The sequence below is a fragment of the Ascidia mentula genome, chromosome 8 (assembly GCF_947561715.1).
Source record: "Ascidia mentula chromosome 8, kaAscMent1.1, whole genome shotgun sequence".
In the NCBI taxonomy this organism is placed as follows: Eukaryota; Metazoa; Chordata; class Ascidiacea; order Phlebobranchia; family Ascidiidae; genus Ascidia; species Ascidia mentula.
Window position 1 is genome coordinate 15047242 of NC_138573.1, and position 21306 is coordinate 15068547.

Below are 21306 nucleotides of genomic sequence, written 5' to 3' on the forward strand. Positions count from 1 at the left end.
TTGTGGCGAATTGAAAACAATAATAACCAAAACAATACTTTTCATAAACACCCGGTTGTTTAATATTGTCCTCATTCTTGTCTGAAAAGAAATGAATTACATCATAATCACTCCGTAACGTTCACTCGCACTGATGCAAAAGCGATTGTAGCTTTGGCCAAATAAGGCACAGCATTAGCCATTGTAGCAGTGCGAGTGTTGCTACAATGGAAAACCTTTCAATATGTTGAATAGCTTATTTTACGTTCTAAAAATATAGGGGCGCATAGATTTGGGGAGGGGAAATTATAGCATTATTATTATGTCCCCACCAACCCTTTCTAACATACTAGGGCGACTAGTCCACTGCTTCTGTCCCGGAATTTCCCCGCCCACTCATAGATTTATCATTCGATTACCTGCAAATTACTGAATACTGCTCACTAGTATACAGCATAAAAAAGTCGTGGCAAGATTGCGGGGTAGCCTTTGCGGTTGGGGCAACCCAGAAAAATGAGTTTAACTGGGGTTAAATAAAACGCTTTGTTTGTGAATACTCGAATCAACACAATAGCAAAATACCGGATAGATGTTATTAAGTATAAGTGTTGCAATTTCTACGCTTGTTAAAGTACAACAAACGTGTCGTCATGTAATTATTCAAGATTTTTCTGGAAAACAAATCCGATTTGATCGGTGATTTGCACAAAAGAACAACTACATATGATATAGGCTTCATCAGTTTCTCCAACTGCGAAATGGAAAAAACAGAAACAAATTGAGTTAAGTAGGTTACTTGACGCAGAAGGCGGTTTATGTTTATAGAAAATGTAAAAATTAAAATAAAATGCAGAAAAATAGTCGGTATTTAAAAATAACGAAACATTTATGAAATTTCAATTAAACTGAGCAGACTAGTGCTAAACGCTTCTCTACTCCTAAATCGAAACCTGAGCCCTGTCAAAAACCACGAGTGAGCACACGAACAAAGCTAAAGCAAAAAAACAGAAAAAATGAGGAAGGAAATGGACGTCGCGAACTGCAGGGCCTGCAGACGAACATGTTGCGACCGACAAGACTCGGCTAATCATAAAATGATAAACCATACTTCAGGCCCTGCAGTTCGCGACGTCCATTTCCTTCCTCATTTTTTCTGTTTTTTTGCTTTAGCTTTGTTCGTGTTCGTCTACACATATGTGCACTAATATTTAACTTGGTAATTATAAATTCGTTGCACACCAGCTTAATGTTGTATTTATACGACCAACCCCAGATTCAGCATCCACGCACCCAGTAGGGATGTTTCTGACAACCCTGGATTAAAACCACAGATTATCAGTTCATTGCTGCTGCACCACTGATTAACCATTGATGATATCGAGTAAGGCGTCCAACTACCGTGTAATGCATGTGGTAGTATTTACTTGTCTACTTTCCCTTGCGGCGAAGTAACCAGTCAAGGAGGTAGGGTGGAATAAGTCCGTCCTGTATAGTGCATGGACCAGTTAAAGTACTCGTTAAACTCCGTCAATTCCTTGCCTTTTCACGTGTCAAGGAACACTGGTATCAGAAATATGTAGTTTTGTAAACCTGCATAGCAACCGAAAGGTTAATGTAATAAGAATATTTCCAGAAGAGCCGTATTGCAGTCATCAAACATGCCTGGCAGCATCATCAGTAGTAATTTATGTAGTTTACAGGTTTTCATCGTTTTGCAGTCGTTTTTTGCAGACCTAGCGGATCTGTAGTATTGAAAGTACTGTGGTGTTTGTCCACCAAGGAACACGTATCGTACGTAACTATAAGACAAACCGGTAATCATTAAGCAAGAGATGCAATTTAAACAAACTAGATGCATCAACTCACATTTATCATTATTTCTCCCGACCGTAACTATGTGTTACTACCGTACAACAATCATACCCCGTATTACGACCCCACAGGCCCTACAGTTAAAGTGGACATGGGTTTGAACATAAAAGTCTCTTTGTTCCATCTTATTGAGGGTGTGACAGGTTAGGTGGGCGCAATGGGGGCGCTTAAAAGTAACCATTTTGTTCGAGGTGAAAACATATTCTTAAACGATACCTATATCTACAAGGCGTGGTATCTTAATATTTCAAGTGGATATCAGAAATGTTGATGCTGAAGCGAGCGTCTCTTGTAAAACTAACGCAAACCAGGAACACGCAACACAAAGCGAGAGAACGTAAGAAAGAAGGCAACATATCCGCTGCGTTACACTACGCCACAACACACTCAATATCTGGAACCAGCAAACATATTAGGGACCTCGTGCAAACAAAATGTGCCATAACGTAGCAATGTTGCTATACGAAAAGGAAAAAGCTCATATTGCGCGTGGCAACACAAATGTGAAAGTAAACCCACACCGACACACAAAGAACAAACATGTAAATATATGTACCAAGTTGGGGAGGTTTCCACTGAGTTTTGAAAAATCTTATATACACCTGTATGTTTATAAGTGTCGTTATACGTGTTTGAAACAGATACACAGTCCTTTAAGACAGTTCAAAATTTAAAAATAAGCATGGAACCAAAATATGAATTTTCTGAGCTGCACATGGTCAGTGTTTCGACCTGTAAGGTCTCATCAGTGCAACTTGGTGTGACTATCGACGATCCTGCAGGCCTAACGGCCAGGAAACGACTACCAATTTGTGGTGACTATTCAATCACCGTTGTCCGTTAGGTACCAAACTAGGTACAACCATCCACAGAAAAAAAGGTGAATACACAATAGTGACGTCAGTTTTTTGTCTTATTTAAAATTCAAAATAAATTCTATTAAATTTAGACAGAAACTGATGATGCCAGCAATACTCGAAATTAATATTGCTGTTTAATAAACGATCATACAACTGACACTGATAGTCTGATACCCTTTTTTAAGTTCCCGGAATATATTGATACGCAAAAAGTCAGATCCGTCAATTAACACCGACCTGCACATTATGATTCAGGGAGTCATTTCATGACATTTTCTCTTGTCATGTCGAGATATTAATGGTTGTGTCCTTGCAAGGTTTGTGCAGTTTCAAACGACGTCACGTTAGCCACGTCGCGCAGCCGATTTGCGTCGCTAAACATTCGGTAATGAAGCAAAGCGAGCGCATCCTTGCACTCTTCCTGCACTGCCATAACCTCCTGCAAGTTCAGTTTCTGCCTCCAGCCCGAAACCACGTACTTGGAATCCCTGGATGTGCTTTGCGTGTTTTTTTCCGACATTGACTTGTCGTTTTTCGTTGAAGTGGCTTTCTTCAGCCAGCGTAGCACATTTTCCGTCATCTCCATTTCCGCGTAATCGTAAATTGCCTTGCTGGCGCCAAGCGGATCCATTGCAAAGTCTTCATGCCTGACACGCATGTACTTTTGCTGGAGCAGGAGGTCCCTGCCGATGACCTCATCGGCGTACTTTACGTTGTTGGCCAGTCGCTGGCATATGAGCTTTGCTTCTTTTCTACAAGCCAATATTGCGTTTACCTCAAACGCGTTATGAGCAGAAACACATCTACTTACAACCGTTGGGTGCAAAATTGGGATAACAATTATTATTATACACATTCCGTAGTCGAAGAACTACAGCTACATACCGAAATGAAGAGTAAAGAAAATTTGTTGCAACCGACCCACCATGTATGGTGCAATTGAACGCTTCTAAATGTATACTTATCTAACATTTATGCAGAAAACTTACCGGACATTATTCAATGATCCTGATCCGAACTTCCGAGTTCTCGCCTCCACCAATCGGGAATTCACCGTCGCCCGGGGATCTCGAACAAGGTGGAGAACTTTTACGTTGACAGATGGGTCACGCAGTAATGGGATAAGCCACTCTATCTTGCACAGGTAAATGACCTTCATGGCTCGCAGAAGGCTGCGATTGCAATGGCTTGACAGGGATGTTGAATTAATTGGTGTCGGACAGTTTTGGAAACCGTTGCTTGTCCTATCGCAGATTTTTGCATCACGGCTCAGGAAGATGCTGCATTTTGGGTTGCTCGTGAAACAGAGCTTGTTTCTCATGCACCTGTGAAACACACGACATGTTTATTTGATTTTATGATGACTGTTCATCTAAAAAAGATATTATACATAACAAAGTGTTTTACAGCCGAGAACCAAAGACGTCACTACGAGCAGTCTGTATATTTCATACACAATCGTTTCGGGACAATTTCAAGTAGGCAAACAGTTAAAGGCGAAGAAAAACGCCTGGAAAACATCAGTTAACTTGCGCGCCAAGCAGTTAGTCTGCGCTTTTACTGCGGCGTCCCTACACAGTATTCTCAAATCGTCACTACCTGAGTAGTTCACATTTTACGCACAAAAGAAGAAAAAATGTTTGTACCGTGCAAAGCTGTCAGTGAGGTTGCTTGTTGCATAGGCCTGTTTGTAGTGCTCCTGCAAATCGAAACGACATTTGCTGATTTTCTCCAGTACTTGCAGGCGTTCCTCACCCAGCAAGGTATCACATGTATCATCACCAAAGGGATAAAGCGGCTCGTAAAAGAAACTGACGTTCACTCGTTGATTGAAAAGCTCACCGAGCACGCTTGAACCTGAACGCATTTGACTCAGAAGAATCACTACGTTTACACGTTGTGTTTTTTCCATTTTGCTCTTTTCTGGCCCAAAATAGAGTTTGATAGCAGCGTAGAGTACGCAAAAAGCAAGCAGCAGGGCTACAGTTCTGCACCTATGAAATCTTCCCATTTTTCTTGTTTTTTGCTTTCCAAAATTTAGCATTTTAAAAGTTTTTCAATTCAAACGTATCGCAGGAATACGAGAGACTTTTTTCACTAAAACTGCATGTTTTCCAGATTTTCGTTGTGTCTTTGAAAATGCTTACAAACTAAATCATATTTTTAAAAATGAAAGCCAAAGCTGAAATGCTGTTAATCATTAGTCAACGTTTCGAACACTAATTGGTAATGATGATGAACCCAGTTTTTGCTAATGATTAACAGAATTTTAGCTTTGGCTTTCATTTTCAAAGTTATTAGCACCAAATATTTTGCACCTTATCATATTAATAAACAACGTTTAGATAAAACGTTGCTGCGATCATTACGTCTCGATCGTATGTCAACACAAAACTTCAAACTTTACAATTGTCGGATGCTTGAAGTGCCCTGTTTCCTAAAAAATTAGTGACATATTATACCGTTAGATTGAACGTTAAACACACATACGATTGACAAATGCTGTGAAGGATGACACATACTAGTAACAATTGCATGATTTTGCACAAAAATAACACAGCAGGAACACGCACAGTTATAACCACATCACGCCACCTAAAGTGCATGTAACACGGTCATGGCAACTTTGCGTAAAACTAAAGGTACATCTACAACAAACATACTTTCAAACTTTTTTCGGTGGTCAACTAAAAAATGTAGAAAACTGCACGAGAGTGGCGGCGACCAAAATTCGTAAACTTTTTTCGCTGCAGCGAATTTGACTGTACACAAGGCGCTCGCGTTAAAAATATGCATTTTCTACACAGAAGGCAGGGTTGCCAGGGTGGCGGTTTTCCCGCCCAATTGGGCTGGTTTTCAACATCGAGTTGCGGTTTTTTTTTGCGGGTTGCGTGTTGCGGTTTATTGGGCGGGTTTTTGAAAGACACTGTCATCTATTCCAAATGCATTATGAGCCTCGATTTGATACTTTGAAAGGGAGAAACGGCGAGTTTCTCCGACAAAAGAAACAATTGCATGGCGCTGTGCGCATATATGTATTCAGAGGAACACAAGATCCAAGACGGAAAACTAAACAATTCAGTTTCCAAACAAAGAGGTTGTAATAAACGCTATTGTTGCAAGCAAAATGATAATTGTCTGTAGTGTGCTCTCTGCTTCCATACTTTACACAAATTTTCAAATCATTTTATGCGACTGGATTGTAGTGCTGAGAGTACGCAAAGTTTTGATTTGAAAGTATTGGTACATTAACAAGAGCATGGGAAAGTGGGCAAAATACGGCAAACAGTACAATCAAGACTGGGAAAAAGATAGCAAGTTGAAAAGTTGGGTCCAACCTGTTGTTGGAAACAATACACAAAACAATACAAGGCATTTTGCAAATTCTGCAAATGTGAAATACGTGCACATCGCAATGACTTGATCAGTTATTTTGAGACAGAAAAACATAGAAAAAACGCTATGCCCCATTCCAGTGCAAGAACTCTGTTTGATGTAGGCGCAAAGCGCGTAGTAATAGACAATTCGTTGAAAACTGCTGAGCTGCACCTTGCAGTGCATATTGCTTGCCATTCTAGCATAACCACGGTGGATCATTTAGGGGAAATCGTGTGTTGTGTATCTGGCAAAAACATTTCGCTCCACAGAACCAAGTGTTCTTCGCTGATCAAGAGAGTTTTGTGTCCTTCCATGCGGTAAGAGTTACTTGAAGATCTAAAAGATGTGCCTTATTCTCTCATAATAGACGAAAGTACAGACATTGGCATGGAAAAGCAGTTATGTGTATTAGTGCGATATTTTAGTAGATCTTTTAACAGAATTTTGACTACTTTCTTGGGAATCATTGTACTCCATCTGGTTCGGCGGACATGATTTTCAATACGATCAAAACCTTCATGCAAAGTTGCAACCTCAATTTGTCTAAATGCATCGGGCTTGCCACAGACGGTTGTAACGCTATGTGCGGCAAGAAGAATTCTGTTGTCGTTAAATTTAAGGAAGTGTGCCCGGACCTCATACACATTAAATGCATCTGCCATTCAATACAGCTTTGTTCTTCATATGCCTTGAAAATGCTACCCCGAAACATTGAGTTTATTGTTGCTGAAACGCACAACTGGTTTGCGCACAGTACCGTGCGTCAAGCAAGATACAGGGAGTTGTATTCAACGATCAATGTTGGGGAAGGACCGCTCAAGATTCTCCGAGCATGTAGCACACGTTGGCTGTCGGTGGGTCCCTGTGTGGAGCGTATTTTGGCGCAGTATGATGAACTAAAGTTGCACTTTGAAATGGCTAAAGAGGACGAGCGATGCTACACGGCGGAACTGTTATACAAAATGTATTGCGACCCTGTGAATAAACTCTATCTGGTGTTTTTGCTGCCATTACTCCGGGAGCTCAGTCGGGTAAACAAACTTTTTCAACTGGAAAACGGCTCTCCAGTAAAACTTTTGGGGGAACTTGTTTGCCTTTATAGGACTATTCTAAGAAAAATTATGCGACCGGTCACCTTCACCACATGGAGCGGGACACTGGAGTTTGACGTCGAAGATGAGTCAAACCACCTTCCCTTGGGCGCAATTTACTTTGGAATAGACTTTGAATTGCTCGTCGATGAATTTAAGATTGGGCCCGCCATTACCGGAGTAGTTAAAGAGCGTTGCCGAAACTACATGTTCGAATTGCTCAAACAAATGCGTGATAGGCTTCCCACAAACATCAAGCAGCTGGAAGCCTTGGACAACCTTTCTCCATCTGTCGTTCTCAGCAGGAAGAGACCAACATTAAAACAATTGTCGTTTCTGCCCCTGTACCAAGGTCGGCTAGGGGATTTGGAAAACCAGTGGGAACGCCTTCCAAGTTTGCAATGGGATCATTCCGATGATGACGCTGAAGTTGAGCGGTTTTGGATAACTGTTGCACAGTATCGCGATGCAGCTGGAGAAGCTGTTTTTTCCGAACTTGGTAATTTTGCTTTGGCATTGTTGTCCCTTCCGTTTAGCAATGCCGCTGTCGAAAGGTCATTTTCACAAATGAATTTAATAAAAAATAAATTAGGCAATAGAATGGAGCAAGAAATGCTGGAGGCCATAATGCACACAAAAAGTTATCTGTGGCGTAAAAAAATATGTTGCAATGGTTTCGTGCCGACAGCCCCCATGTTCGCTCGATTTACGCAACACATGTATGATAAAATCGAGACAGCTACGTCTATGTAAAATGCCATTTGTTTACAAATTGTTGATTTGCTTTTCTGTGTTGAGATTATCTTCACTGGTTTACTGATAGTTGTTTTTATTTATGTGTACAATATATATTTTTAAAAACTTTTTTTTTGAAAACAGTTTAGGTATTGGTCGAATTTTAGAACCCTCTGGAAACGTCAGTACGTGATCTAAAATATGTGTAAAAATTATGCCAGTACATCGTAGGACGGCTTGGTCGTCGGCGTTGAAAGATTGAAGTGGCATTCATTTTTGTGTTGCTGTTAATAAAAGTTGAATTGGCCTGTTTTGGTTTTCTTTTATATTTATGTTAAATAGTTTGGGCGGTTTTTGGGCTAGTTTTTGGGTTGCATTGTTTGGGCGGTTTTGGGGCTAGTTTTGACGAGTCATTGGGCGGTTTTTGAGATTTTAACCTGGCAACACAGAAGAAGGCGCCATTGCAGATACCGAATAGTTTCAAATAGGGATGTACCGAAAGTTCGGTTTGCCGAATTTATTCGGCCGAAACGAAGATTTTACAATTATTCTAAGTTTTTTTAAAAGAAAATACGGAGACTTTTTACTGCATGCAACGCTGATACGCAAAGTTTAGTACAGATTAGAATCGTTGTTCAAACTGTACGAATGTGTTCGTTTTATATGTTTATTGTCACCGAAGTGATGAAAATCAACTTTAAGCAGTTGAAACAGCAATCGAGGTAATTCTTTTAAGTGCCAAAAAAGGCTGTATGCTAGGATAAAATCGAATCCAGCACATGTTTTGTTTAAATTTGGTGCGTTTATAGAGATGAATACCAAAATTAGTTTCGGTTTGCTAAGCAACATTTGAGACCTTTTCAAACAACCACTGTGTTAAGTACTTCTACCATTTGTCAATGCCTTTCCTGATTAAAGTAGCTTCTTGTTACATCCTTGCGATAACTTCAACCAAAATAAATACCACATTGTTTTCAAGTGCTCGCAGGCTACACCAGGAACTTCGGGTGAAGTAACTTCACCGAGTGAGGTTACAAGGTGAAGTCCCTTCATCGAGTACGGTGATCGGTGCAGTTACTTCACTCGGTGAAGTTGAGTCAAGTGACTGCACCGAAGCGCACATTTTTACGCACAACCCATGTTGTGGTTTTTGCATCGATTTTGTCCAAAAATATATTGCGGTTGCGTTTATTTAGCCATCTAAACAGAAAAAAATATTTTGGGTGGGGATCCCAAACGATGATGCCATTAGGTTTTCAACACTACGTAACCGTTCCAGTTAAATACTGTTGTTTGATAGTGACTCGAAATACAAATTTCTTCCCAAAAAATTTTTTGCGGATTGAAATTAAACGACTTATACTGGCACCAACGTCTTCGAATCACTTTAACATATAGGAAAATCGTTGCCGTCCGATCTTCGAAAAAAGAAAACTAGTAAGATCGATGTGAATGTTGCAAGATACATTAGGCTTAACTAAGTTATCGAATAATTCAATTTATGGACTTTGATAGATAACAATAGCAATGGTCTGTTCGAGGTACTGTATACCGGAAACTGGACATTTATTCATGCCGCCCGTGTCAAACAGTGGCGTCGCGTGTCGAACACTTAGAATGGCGAAAAAGGCACAAATCGACACCCTGCTTAGGTGTGGCTAGCCTAACCCAATCCATCTATTAAAAATCAAATACAAACTAAACGTAAAAACAACTATACGTATTTTTTTATTTATATTTTTTTGACAACACCGGGACATCCTGGCCACGAATTCCGAACTTTTTTTTTCTTGGTATATGGGTCGGGCACTGGTATATGGGTGGGAGCGTATAGGCAATGCTGGCGCGATAGGTAGTGTCGCGGAATAAGGTTAAAAACCTAAAAGTTTGTTTAAGCTGAAGATGAAAAAAATGTATCAAACATTCGTTTTTTTTAATCGAATGTTAATTTACCCCAATGTAGAAAATCGTGCCAACAAATTCGTCATCTCCTTACGTTGGATATGTAAGCGGATCAGGAAGAGAATTGGCATCAGTTGCATTCATGAAAAAGAAAACCGCGTCGTTCTGGTTGTACAAGCTCATATCTTTGGTGATAACACATACCCCACCCCCCTCCCTCCACATAGTGCAGTATCCGGTAGCTTCCACTTGATACTTCTTATGGAGGCATTCCGCGGATTGGGTTTGTATGATGAGGAAAGAAAATAGCTTTAGTGTGGAATACCATTTGAAAAGCAACAATTAAAATTTCATTGTGGAATGTCCTTAAAATTGACAGAAAAACTACGAGAATCAGTCTGTGCTGCTTGGTAAGAATCGTCGAAACAGTATCTGCAGCTCACTGTAAAAACAATATTGTTTCTATTGATTACCATTTGTATAGGCTCGATTTGAAGACGCAAAAGCTGGTAGTTCTCATAGATATGTTCAGGCCAACCGACAAAACGTAAAATAACAACAACAACACCCAATAAAAACACAAGTGATACAAATTTTATCGATATTTTGTTCCAGTCAGGTTCTAAACACATCACATTACATACCATGATGTTTGCCTGTAGGTTGTCAATTGTCCTGTTTGTTCTTCTCTTCTTACTCGCTTCTTACTGATCGCCTTCATTGGTTTATGCTAGGTTATAGTGTTTGTGTGAACTCCTTCCATTACAATTTGTCGAAGCCGACAGAGAAGCCGATTCACCACGTATATAGTCTTTACACCTGATTTTATTGTCGGTTTGTTAGCTATTATTTGTGGTGATTTTAAATTGCGCTGTTTTATTTGTTTTAGCGACACTGCATAATGCCTAAGTAAGCGGAAAATAAGATGCTGAAGCGAGCGTCTCTTGTCAAACTAACGCAAACCAGGACCACGCAACACAAAGCGAGAGAACGTAAGAAAGAAGGCAACATATCCGCTGCGTTACACTACGCCACAACACACTCAATATCAGGAACCAGCAAACATATTAGGGACCTCGTGCAAACAAAATGTGCCATAAAGTAGCAAGTTGCTATACGAAGAGGGAAAAGCTCATATTGCGCGTGGCAACACAAATGTGAAAGTAGACCCACACCGACACAAAAAGAACAAACATGTAAATATATGTACCAAGTTGGGGAGGTTTCCACTGAGTTTTGAAAAATCTTATATGCACCTGTATGTGTATAAGTGTCGTTATACGTGTTTGAAACAGATACACAGTCCTTAAAGACAGTTCAAAATTTAAAAATAAGCATGAAACCAAAATATGAATTTTCTGAGCTGCACATGGATGGTCAGTGTATCGACCTGTAAGGTCTCATCAGTGCAACTTGGTGTGACTATCGACGATCCTGCCGGGCTAACGGCCAGGAAAAGACTACCAATTTGTGGCGACTATTTAATCACCGTTATTCGTTAGGTACAACCATCCAGAGAAAAAAAGGTGAATACACAATAATGACGTCAGTTTTTTGTCTTATTTAAAATTCAAAATAAATTCTATTAAATTTAGACAGAAACTGATGATGCCAGCAATACTCGAAATTAATATTGCTGTTTAATAAACATACAACTGACACTGATAGTCTGTTACCCTTCTTTAAGTTCCCGGAATATATTGATGCGTAAAAAGTCAGATCCGTCAATTAACACCGACCTGCACATTATGATTCAGGGAGTCATTTCATGACATTTTCTCTTGTCAGGTCGAGATATTAATGGTTGTGTCCTTGCATGGTTTGTGCAGTTTTAAACGACGTCACGTTAGCCACGTCGCGCAGCCGATTTTCATCGCTAAACATTCGGTAATGAAGCAAAGCGAGCGCATCCTTGCACTCTTCCTGCACTGCCATAACCTCCTGCAAGTTCAGTTTCTTCCTCCAGCCCGAAACCACGTACTTGGAATCCCTGGATGTGCTTTGCGTGTTTTTTTCCGACAGGGACTTGTCGTTTTTCGTTGAAGTGGCTTTCTTCAGCCAGCGTAGCACATTTTCCGTCATTTCCATTTCCGCGTAATCGTAAATTGCCTTGCTGGCGCCAAGCGGATCCATCGCAAAGTCTTCATGCCTGATACGCATGTACTTTTGCTGGAGCAGGAGGTCCTTGCCGATGACCTCATCGGCGTACTTTACGTTGTTGGCCAGTCGCTGGCATATGAGCTTTGCTTCTTTTCTACAAGCCAATAGTGCGTTTACCTCAAACGCGTTATGAGCAGAAACACATCTACTTACAACCGTTGGGTGCAAAATTGGGATAACAATTATTATTATACACATTCCGTAGTCGAAGAACTACAGCTACATACCGAAATGAAGAGTAAAGAAAATTTGTTGCAACCGACCCACCATGAATGGTGCAATTGAACGCTTCTACATGTATACTTATCTAACATTTATGCAGAAAACTTACTTCAATGATCCTGATCCGAACTTCCGAGTTCTCGCCTCCACCAATCGGGAATTCACCGTCGCCCGGGGATCTCGAACAAGGTGGAGAACTTTTACGTTGACAGATGGGTCACGCAGTAATGGGATAAGCCACTCTATCTTGCACAGGTAAATGACCTTCATGGCTCGCAGAAGGCTGCGATTGCAATGGCTTGACAGGGATGTTGAATTAATTGGTGTCGGACAGTTTTGGAAACCGTTGCTTGTCCTATCGCAGATTTTTGCATCACGGCTCAGGAAGATGCTGCATTTTGGGTTACTCGTGAAACAGAGCTTGTTTCTCATGCACCTGTGAAACACACGACATGTTTATTTGATTTTATGATAACTGTTCATCTAAAAAAGATATTTTACATAACAAAGTGTTTTATAGCCGAGAACCAAAGACGTCACTACGAGCAGTCTGTATTTTTCATACACAATCGTTTCGGGACAATTTCAAGTAGGCAAACAGTTCAAGGCGAAGAGAAACGTCTGGAAAACATCAGTTAACCGCAACTTGCGCGCCAAGCAGTTAGTCTGCGCTTTTACTGCGGCGTCCCTACACAGTATTCTCAAATCGTCACTACCTGAGTAGTTCACATTTTACGCACAAAAGAAGAAAAAATGTTTGTACCTTGCAAAGCTGTCAGTGAGGTTGCTTGTTGCATAGGCCTGTTTGTAGTGCTCCTGCAAATCGAAACGACATTTGCTGATTTTCTCCAGTACTTGCAGGCGTTCCTCACCCAGCAAGGTATCACATGTATCATCACCAAAGGGATAAAGCGGCTCGTAAAAGAAACTGACGTTCACTCGTTGATTGAAAAGCTCACCGAGCACGCTTGAACCTGAACGCATTTGACTCAGAAGAATCACTACGTTTACACGTTTTGTTTTTTCCATTTTGCTCTTTTCTGGCCCAAAATAAAGTTTGATAGAAGCGTAGAGTACGCAAAAAGCAAGCAGCAGGGCTACAGTTCTGCACCTATGAAATCTTCCCATTCTTCTTGTTTTTTGCTTGCAATAATTTAGCATTTTAAAAGTTTTTCAATTCAAACGTATCGCAGGAATACGAGAGACTTTTTTCACTAAAACTGCATGTTTTCCAGATTTTCGTCGTGTCTTTGAAAATGCTTACAAACTAAATCATATTTTAAAAAATGAATGTCAAAGCTAAAATGCTGTTAATCATTAGTAAACCTTTCGAACACTAACTGGTACTGACGATGAACCCAGTCATAGTGTTCGAAACGTTTATTAATGATTAACAGCATTTTAGCTTTGGCTTTCATTTTCAAAGTTATCAACTCCAATTATTTTGCAGCTAAATCATATTAATAAACAACGTTTAGATAAAACGTTGCTGCGATCATTACGTCTCGATCGTACGTCAACACAAAACTTTAAACTTTACAATTGTCAAATGCTTAAAGTGCGCTGTTTCGTAAAAACGTTAGTGACATAGTATATACCGTTAGATTGAACGTTAAACACACATACGATTGACAAATGCTGTGAAGGATGACACATACTAGTAACAATTGTATGATTTTACACAAAAATAACACAGCAGGAACACGCACAGTTATAGCCACATCACTGTTTTGAGGCTTTGTGACATCACCTGTTTGCGCGATATTTGAAATTTAACAATCACAGGAAAGCTGTGACGTTTTGTTGTCATTCAAACGTGTCACGTGTCAGTTAACTTACAGTACAAAATATTTACCACTTCCAACTTTCAACGGTTTGTTATTAATTATATACAACGCCCCACGCCACCTAAAGTGCATGTAACACGGTCATGGCAACTTTGCGTAAAACTAGAGGTACATCTACAACAAAAATACTTTCAAACTTTTTTCGGTTTAAAGTCAACTAAAAAATGTAGAAAGCTGCACAAAAAGTGGCGGCGACCAAAATTCGTAAACTTTTTTCGCTGCAGCTAATTTGACGGTACACAAGGTGCTTGCGTCTAAAATATGTATTTTCTACACAGAAGAAGGCGCCATTGCAGATACCGAATAGTTTCAAATAGGGATGCACCGAAAGTTCGGTTTGCCGAATTTATTCGGCCGAAACGAAGATTTTACAATTATTCGAAGTTTTTTTTTTTAAATACGGAAACTGTTTCACTGCATGCAACGCTGATACACAAAGTTAAGTACAGATTAGAATCATTGTTCAAACTGTACGAATGTGTTCGTTTTATTTGTTTATTGTCACCGAAATGATGAAAATCAACTTTAAGCAGTTGAAACAGCAGTCGAGGTAATTCTTTTAAGTGCCAAAAAAGACTGTATGATAGGATGAGATCCAATCCAGCACATGTTTTGTTTAAATTTATTGCGTTTAAAGAGATGGATACCAAAATTAGTTTCGGTTTGCTAGGCAACTTTTGAGACCTTTTCAAACAACCACTGTGTTAAGTACTTCTACCATTTGTCAATGCCTTTCCTAATTAAAGTAGCTTCTTATTACATCCTTGCGATAACTTCAACCAAAATAAATACCACAGTGTTTTCGCAAGCTTATTTTTATTCAAAGCAGTTTTGAACGTAGAAGAACTAGAACTGGATCATTTGTCCCTGAAAACAAAATATTGTTTATTTTTGCATACTTTACACGTACCACAGCAGATGGATCCATTTCAATTACCTTTCTCTTTTTGTCTCCTCCCAGCTCAAAGTGCTTGCATCGCTTGATTGGGAGTTGTTTCCTGGACTTGCACTCAGTACATTCCATTCTCAATACAATCTTTTTTGTTGTTTTAGCCTACAATTGGAAAGGAATTCATAAATTTTCCTTTAAATGCTGCGTTGAAAGCAAAATAACTTCCACAAAAACAATTGCGGGACATTTGGTTGAAACTATCAAAATTGTTGAGTATAAGAAAGGTTATACAATACAATACATTACTGGGACACCAAGAGCAATAATATTTAAACTAAATTTTGCTTTTTGTAAATTAATTTCAGAGAATTTGACCTGGAAAATTTTAATGAGATGTAACTTTTTAATAAATTTTATTGAATCACAAACACATTGTTTAACCAGAGTTCAAAACAGGCAGTTGTCAATTTGTGATTTATTTTTCAGAACACATCGTGCAGTACATAGTTTTAGTAGAAAAATTTACTGAAAAAAAGGGGATTTAAGCTTTCCCAGTGTTTGACATACATTGCATAAATGTCTGTGCAAAGTTTAATTTTATAATTTTTATTAGAGATGCACCAAAAGTTTGGTTTGCCGAATTTATTCAGCCGAAACTAAGGTTTTTATGATTATCAGGTTTCGGCCAAAATCTTTTTTACTGCATGCAACACTGATACGCAAAGTTTAAAATCATTGTTCAAACTGTGCTAGTGTGTTAGTTTTATTTGTGTTGTCACCGAAGTGATGAAAATCAACTAAGCAGCTTGTACAGCAGTCAAAGTTAAAAGGCTGTATGATAGGACTATGCATCCATACAGCACATGTTTTGTTTAAATTTATTGCGTTTAAAGACATGGATACCACAATTAGTTTCGGTTTATTGGGCCGAATTTATTCGGCAACTTTTGCTGAATATTCGGTTTTGGTCGAATAAAAAAAAATTCTGTTTCGGTGCATCACTAATTTTTATCAGGAACAAGTGCAAAAAGTAGTTACTGATACACTGCATGAGCAACATTCGCTATTCTGCACAATTAATCCATATCACCCCAAAAAATATAAAAAAAAGACTGCAAAAACAGAGCAGTCAATTCAAATCAACCAATCACCAATGATGATGTTTGACTTAGCCTATGCCATAATTATAACCAAAATAATTATTACAAGTTTTCAGGTAGGCTACATACCTTCTTGTGAAAGACAGGCTTGGTTTGACCTCCATATCCGGATTGTTTTCTGTCATAACGCCTCTTTCCCTGGGCGTACAGAGAAGCTTTTCCAGTCTTGTACTGGGTAACTTTGTGCAATGTGTGGCGCTTGCAGTTCTTGTGGCCGCAGTAGGTGCGGCGGGTTTTTGGTACGTTCACCTATAGAAAAGGACCGGAATATAGTTTTAAATTTCTTGCACAAAAAAGATATCAAAAACTGCATTAATCAAAGACATTACGTTCCAAACCTAATAACACTACGTTCCATAACGAGGTAAAGTAATTAAAATGCTTCACATTATGGATTAAAATTGATAAATATTATAAAACCTTACCATCTCTCCTGCTATCCTGAGCGAAAGAAAGAAAAGCCCCTAAATTGAAAAACACGTATCTGCAAATAGAAATATAACCTGTTAGTTTTATTTCGTAAAGGGAAATTCGTAATTTTAAATTGTTAAAAATTACTTCATATGTTTGCTTGCAGATATATGTATATTTGTTAATACGTTTTTACGACTGGAATGATTTTTGCAAGAAAACATTCTTTCACATGTCGACATTGTGCGATAATCCTAAACAAAAATGAATACAAATTTGGTTACATACTGAATAAAAGATTATTTACTCTCATTAGTAAATCTGAAATAATTCAATTAGACCATTTTTACGGTAAGTAACTAATTTCTTAGTCACAAACTTATATATATTTGCAAATAAATTGCTTTCAGCCGTGCTTGTGGCTGTTTGTGGACATTTTTAGGCACAAGTTGGCACCGTAATAATTTTTGCTGGGAAGAATTGGTTGACCTTCTGAATTCAAAGATCTGGTAGGTGAATATACTTTGGCTAGGCTGTAGCACAATTTGTAGCATTGAAATTACACAAATAATAGCGCGTACATAGAGTGTAATTTTTGTTTGATATGCTTCTAGTCATTCAGCGAAACATGTTTTTCTAGGTTTTAAGTTTCTTGTCTGTTCACAATGTTTTCCCGGCTTCTGGCAACCTCGGGTAAGTCTTGAAGCAGAAAGTCCACTAAAATTTTTATCTAATCTGCTTTTCAGGTTGGAAGTTTTTTTGTCAACCCATCTTTATTTCATGTTAAACCAAATGTTTGCTTTTGTGTTAAAGGACGGTTTGCAAAAAATAATCACATTGGTACTTAGCTTGTTTCTGTAGGTCAAAGGCTAATTTTCAAGAATTCACCTCTTTGTCTGAGGGTCATATCAAAACAACGACTTTCTGATGTACCTGTTGCAACTCAGCAGAGCAAAAGTGTCACAATAACCAATGCATACCCGGTAAGAAAGTAGTAATCATGTACCAGATTGGAAAAAATGTCGGGTTAATCCTCCGGCACATTGGCGAAAATTTACCGATAATCCGCGCAATACCAATGATGTAATGCATTAACATACGGAAAAACATGGCAATCGTCCGCTGTCAAGCAGAATAAGTTTCATATCAGCTTTTGCATTAAAACATACTTTAATTATCATTAATGTATGTTTAGATTTTAAAATATAATAAATATGGCCATGCACAATCTCTGTTAACAGTTTTTATTTCACTAAAAATATTTTGACATATGTTTGAAATGCCTGTAAAAATTTCAGTGTTTTTTAATTTTTGTCAGATTTACCATGTTTGTAAAAGAATCAATCAGTCAATGACCGATAAATGACACAAAAAAAACAGCTTGCTGCTAAATACAAAGTTTGTGTTCAAACAAAATTATCAGGCGCAGCTAAAAGATTGGGAAACCTTTAAAATGCCTGGAGGACCATATGACGGCATGGGTCCGACCCCACCTATGGAAGAGTTTGACCCCAAAATGGCAAGACACTATGTTGTTCCCGAAACCTGGTTTCAGTTTTTGTACCCAAGAACTGGAGTAACTGGTTAGTAGCAACCTAACTCCTTTGTGTAATATGATTTATGTAACAGGTTAAAAAAATATAAGTCAAGTACTTTATGCCCATCGATTGATTTTTTCAGTGACATTAAGACAAAAATTTAGTTTAATATAGTGTAGAATATGAGTCTGTGTTTTGGTTGTGTTGTTACATCTTGGCTAAGAACTTTTGTAACAGCTAGAGGATCAAATGCATGTAAGAAAGAGTATGGTAATGTGTTTTCCCAAAAAAATCCACTACATAGCTTAGGAATTATTATCATGTTTTTATAAATGCAGTATGTAATATATATATATATATACTTCATACTACAATCTCAAGAATAACTCATCTTTTCCCAGGCTTGTACACACTTTTCGCCACCTTTGGAACTATGCTTCTATCGAAAGAGTACTACATCATCACCTCTGACACCTTCTATGCTTTATCCTTAATATTTGTGGTTACTATGCTTGCAAAGACAGCCGGACCCATCATCAGAGACACCCTGGAGGGTGTTGATATTGTTAGTACAATTCATTTTGCAATTTTCTATTGTTTTATTGATATAGTCCGTATTTAATCCTTTTATCCCCTCCACATAACCCTGGCCAACTAGTTGACCTAATTCCCGAAGCTTTGAACACTGCACAAAAACATTCTGTATCCCAAACTAACTGAAAATGATATCAAATTGCAGTAAGATTTTGTGAATAGCGCAATCAATGTCAAGTCAACCAAAAATTTTCATTCTAAACCCTCTCCTCTAGGATTTAATGAAACTTTGGCATGGGTGTTAATGACAGTATGCAGAATTTTGCCCAACCGAACTGGGGATATCTAAGTTGTGCAACACAGAAGTTACCATTTGGAGCAATTTTTGAACCCTTGTATTCAAAATCAACTTGGACATTGTTAATAAAGGTGTTGTTGTTTGAAATAATCATACACAGAATTTTTCATCTGAAATTCTGTCACTTCTTTGTGTCTGTATTACGATGATCTTTGGTATGATCCTGAATGTAACCATGTGGGACTGATGACCTGGGAGTTATCAGGTGTTCAACTAGTAGCTATATATACCTTATAGCTAGAACACAGTAAAAAAATTGGAGTTGTAAATTATTCAATTTGTCTTTTAAACCTTTTTGGTCAAATATGACTGGTTTTTGACTTACAGCCTTTCTGTTGATATAGAGAATTGATTTAATTTTGTCGTATATTCTGGCCTTTTTTCCTTAAAAGTAAGCATAAAAATCAGCTTGATGAAGACAATGGCACCAAAAAAACATTCTTTAACTAATCCAACAATTGTTTTCCTTGTTTGTGCTCACAAACATTTGCAACTGTGGGTTAGCAATTGACACATGTGCCAAGTTTCATTAAAATTCCAGTAGTGAATGTTTTACAATTTACACCATTGGGTTATTTGACCTGGAATTTCAAAACTTCGAACATCCGGTTACCCTAATTATACTGAACCTGTGTAATGTGACAAAACAAAGATTGTTGAGGTTTGACTGCAATACTTTAGCTCAGCGGTTCCCAGCTTGGGTGCCAATTGTCATCTTTAGTGGAGTTTTGTTTGCATTTACTTTGATAATTTTTTTCCGTTTTTTTATGGTTTACTGGTTGTGTAATTTAACAGCCCCCATCAAGAATCAGATAGAAATTCTGCAGGGTGTTGTGTATCAAGAATTTGTGGGAAACACTGTTCTAGCTGATGGAAGTTCTCATAGCATAAATTTAACTAATAACATGTGTACACACAATATCCCATGTGCCAGGTTGTGTTTCAAGGCATAATATGCAAAATACATGTGTTTGTTTGTTTTTTAGGACATATACAAAGCACTCGACAATTTGAAAACTGAAGATGTTGGCACACTTCAGGCACAAGTGGATGAAATTAAATTGGAGCAATGGCGCGCTGGCTCACAGCAACTTGTCAATGATGCCAAAAAGGTATTTTAAAAAAGGGCAAAATTTGGCAGATGCGTTTCATAAAAACAAACATTTGATTTAAGGATGTTGCAATTGTTAGTCAAAGAGTCATTCTGTAGTGCTTCATTGTTGCTGTTGGGGACTGAGTTTTGAATTTATGGCAATGGTTATATTATAGGTTAATCTAGCCATGATGTTGGAGACAGAGTACCTAAATCGACAAATGACTGTTGCAGAAACAATTAAACGTCAACTTGATTACCAGGTAACCAAATTCCAACAATCTTTCTTACAGTGAATACAGCATTTCTAACACACGGTGATATTTCGTCCTTATAGTAAACTTTGATTGAAATTTGCTGGTAATTGTTTCATAAAACATGCTATGGTGCTGTTTTGCTGAAAATGTATTCAGCTTTAAAATATGTTTTTTGGATAGCTGCAGGGTTTGCTTTTATGTCCACAGGTTGCAGTGCAAAAAGTTGACACAGAGCTTGCTCACGGGCACATGGTGAAGTGGATCGAGAAGAAAGTTATGGAAAAAATTACCCCAGAATCGGTTTGTGATTGTGCTTAGTTCAAATAAAAATTATGATTAAACCTTAAAAGAATGTGAAAACTAGAATGGGGGAAAAAATCCTAATGCAGTAGTTTAGTTTTAATTTGTGTGGTGGTTTGTTTTGAATGCGAGTACATCTGTATATATTAAAACGTTTTGTTTCTGTTTGCAGCAAAAGGCAGCATTAGCGGCGTGCATTTCTCAACTTAACGCCATGGCCGCCAAGTAGTTTCAAATCCACTATTTTTCCCGAGTTCAACGTTAGATTGAAGAAAAATTTTTCAACCCGTTTGCTGTCAATACACCGGTTTTTGTTTTCATCAATCTTTTTGCTATTCCATTTTGTTCAAGAAATGTTCGAATAAAATATCTAACGTAAAAAACCCGTTGTGAAAAGCTTTAGTCAGGTCTGACAGAGGGGTTAAAAAAGTCATGCAGTCCCGGAGCCACAGGGCGTTGACCTCTGCCCCAAGTAATGGTTCAACAAAGTTATTTTGGTGATAACAACTAAGTGAAAACAGCGTGCTAATACGAAGTTTTGACCGGTTTGACTCCAGTACGTAAAAAAATAACGCATGTCGGTATTTCTTTTGAAGTAAGATTCGCTGTTGGAAAATACTTCTCCGTCATAATGTATCGGAACTCGTTGTAATACAGGGGTGTTGGTTTTACGGTTGAATGAGCATGGATACATGCATGGACAGTTTGCAGGGCTAA

At 38.4% G+C, this 21306-nt stretch overlaps 3 protein-coding genes and 1 pseudogene across 3 annotated transcripts; 1 reads left to right on the top strand and 3 right to left on the bottom strand.

The window, feature by feature from the left end:
* Nucleotides 1-3006: 3006 nt before the first annotated feature.
* LOC145912067 (carbohydrate sulfotransferase 1-like) lies at nt 3007-4722 on the bottom strand. Its single transcript, XM_082999488.1, has 3 exons — nt 4358-4722; nt 3701-4036; nt 3007-3463 (listed from the first exon to the last, which is right to left on the bottom strand). The coding sequence occupies exons 1-3, from the start codon at nt 4720-4722 to the stop codon at nt 3007-3009; spliced, it is 1158 nt and encodes a 385-aa protein (XP_082855614.1).
* Nucleotides 4723-11614: 6892 nt separating this feature from the next.
* LOC145912068 (carbohydrate sulfotransferase 1-like) lies at nt 11615-13327 on the bottom strand (annotated as a pseudogene).
* Nucleotides 13328-14843: 1516 nt separating this feature from the next.
* Nucleotides 14844-16548, bottom strand: LOC145911361 (uncharacterized). The gene is made up of 4 exons (XM_082998682.1): nt 16524-16548; nt 16168-16347; nt 14984-15100; nt 14844-14913 (listed from the first exon to the last, which is right to left on the bottom strand). The coding sequence occupies exons 1-4, from the start codon at nt 16524-16526 to the stop codon at nt 14893-14895; spliced, it is 321 nt and encodes a 106-aa protein (XP_082854808.1). The 5' UTR covers nt 16527-16548; the 3' UTR covers nt 14844-14892.
* A 378-nt stretch (nt 16549-16926) lies between these two features.
* Nucleotides 16927-20966, top strand: LOC145911415 (ATP synthase peripheral stalk subunit b, mitochondrial-like). Its single transcript, XM_082998737.1, has 9 exons — nt 16927-17018; nt 17150-17202; nt 17371-17492; nt 17933-18092; nt 18449-18612; nt 19926-20051; nt 20209-20295; nt 20497-20589; nt 20762-20966. The coding sequence occupies exons 2-9, from the start codon at nt 17175-17177 to the stop codon at nt 20816-20818; spliced, it is 837 nt and encodes a 278-aa protein (XP_082854863.1). The 5' UTR covers nt 16927-17018; nt 17150-17174; the 3' UTR covers nt 20819-20966.
* The last annotated feature ends 340 nt before the right edge of the window (nt 20967-21306 follow it).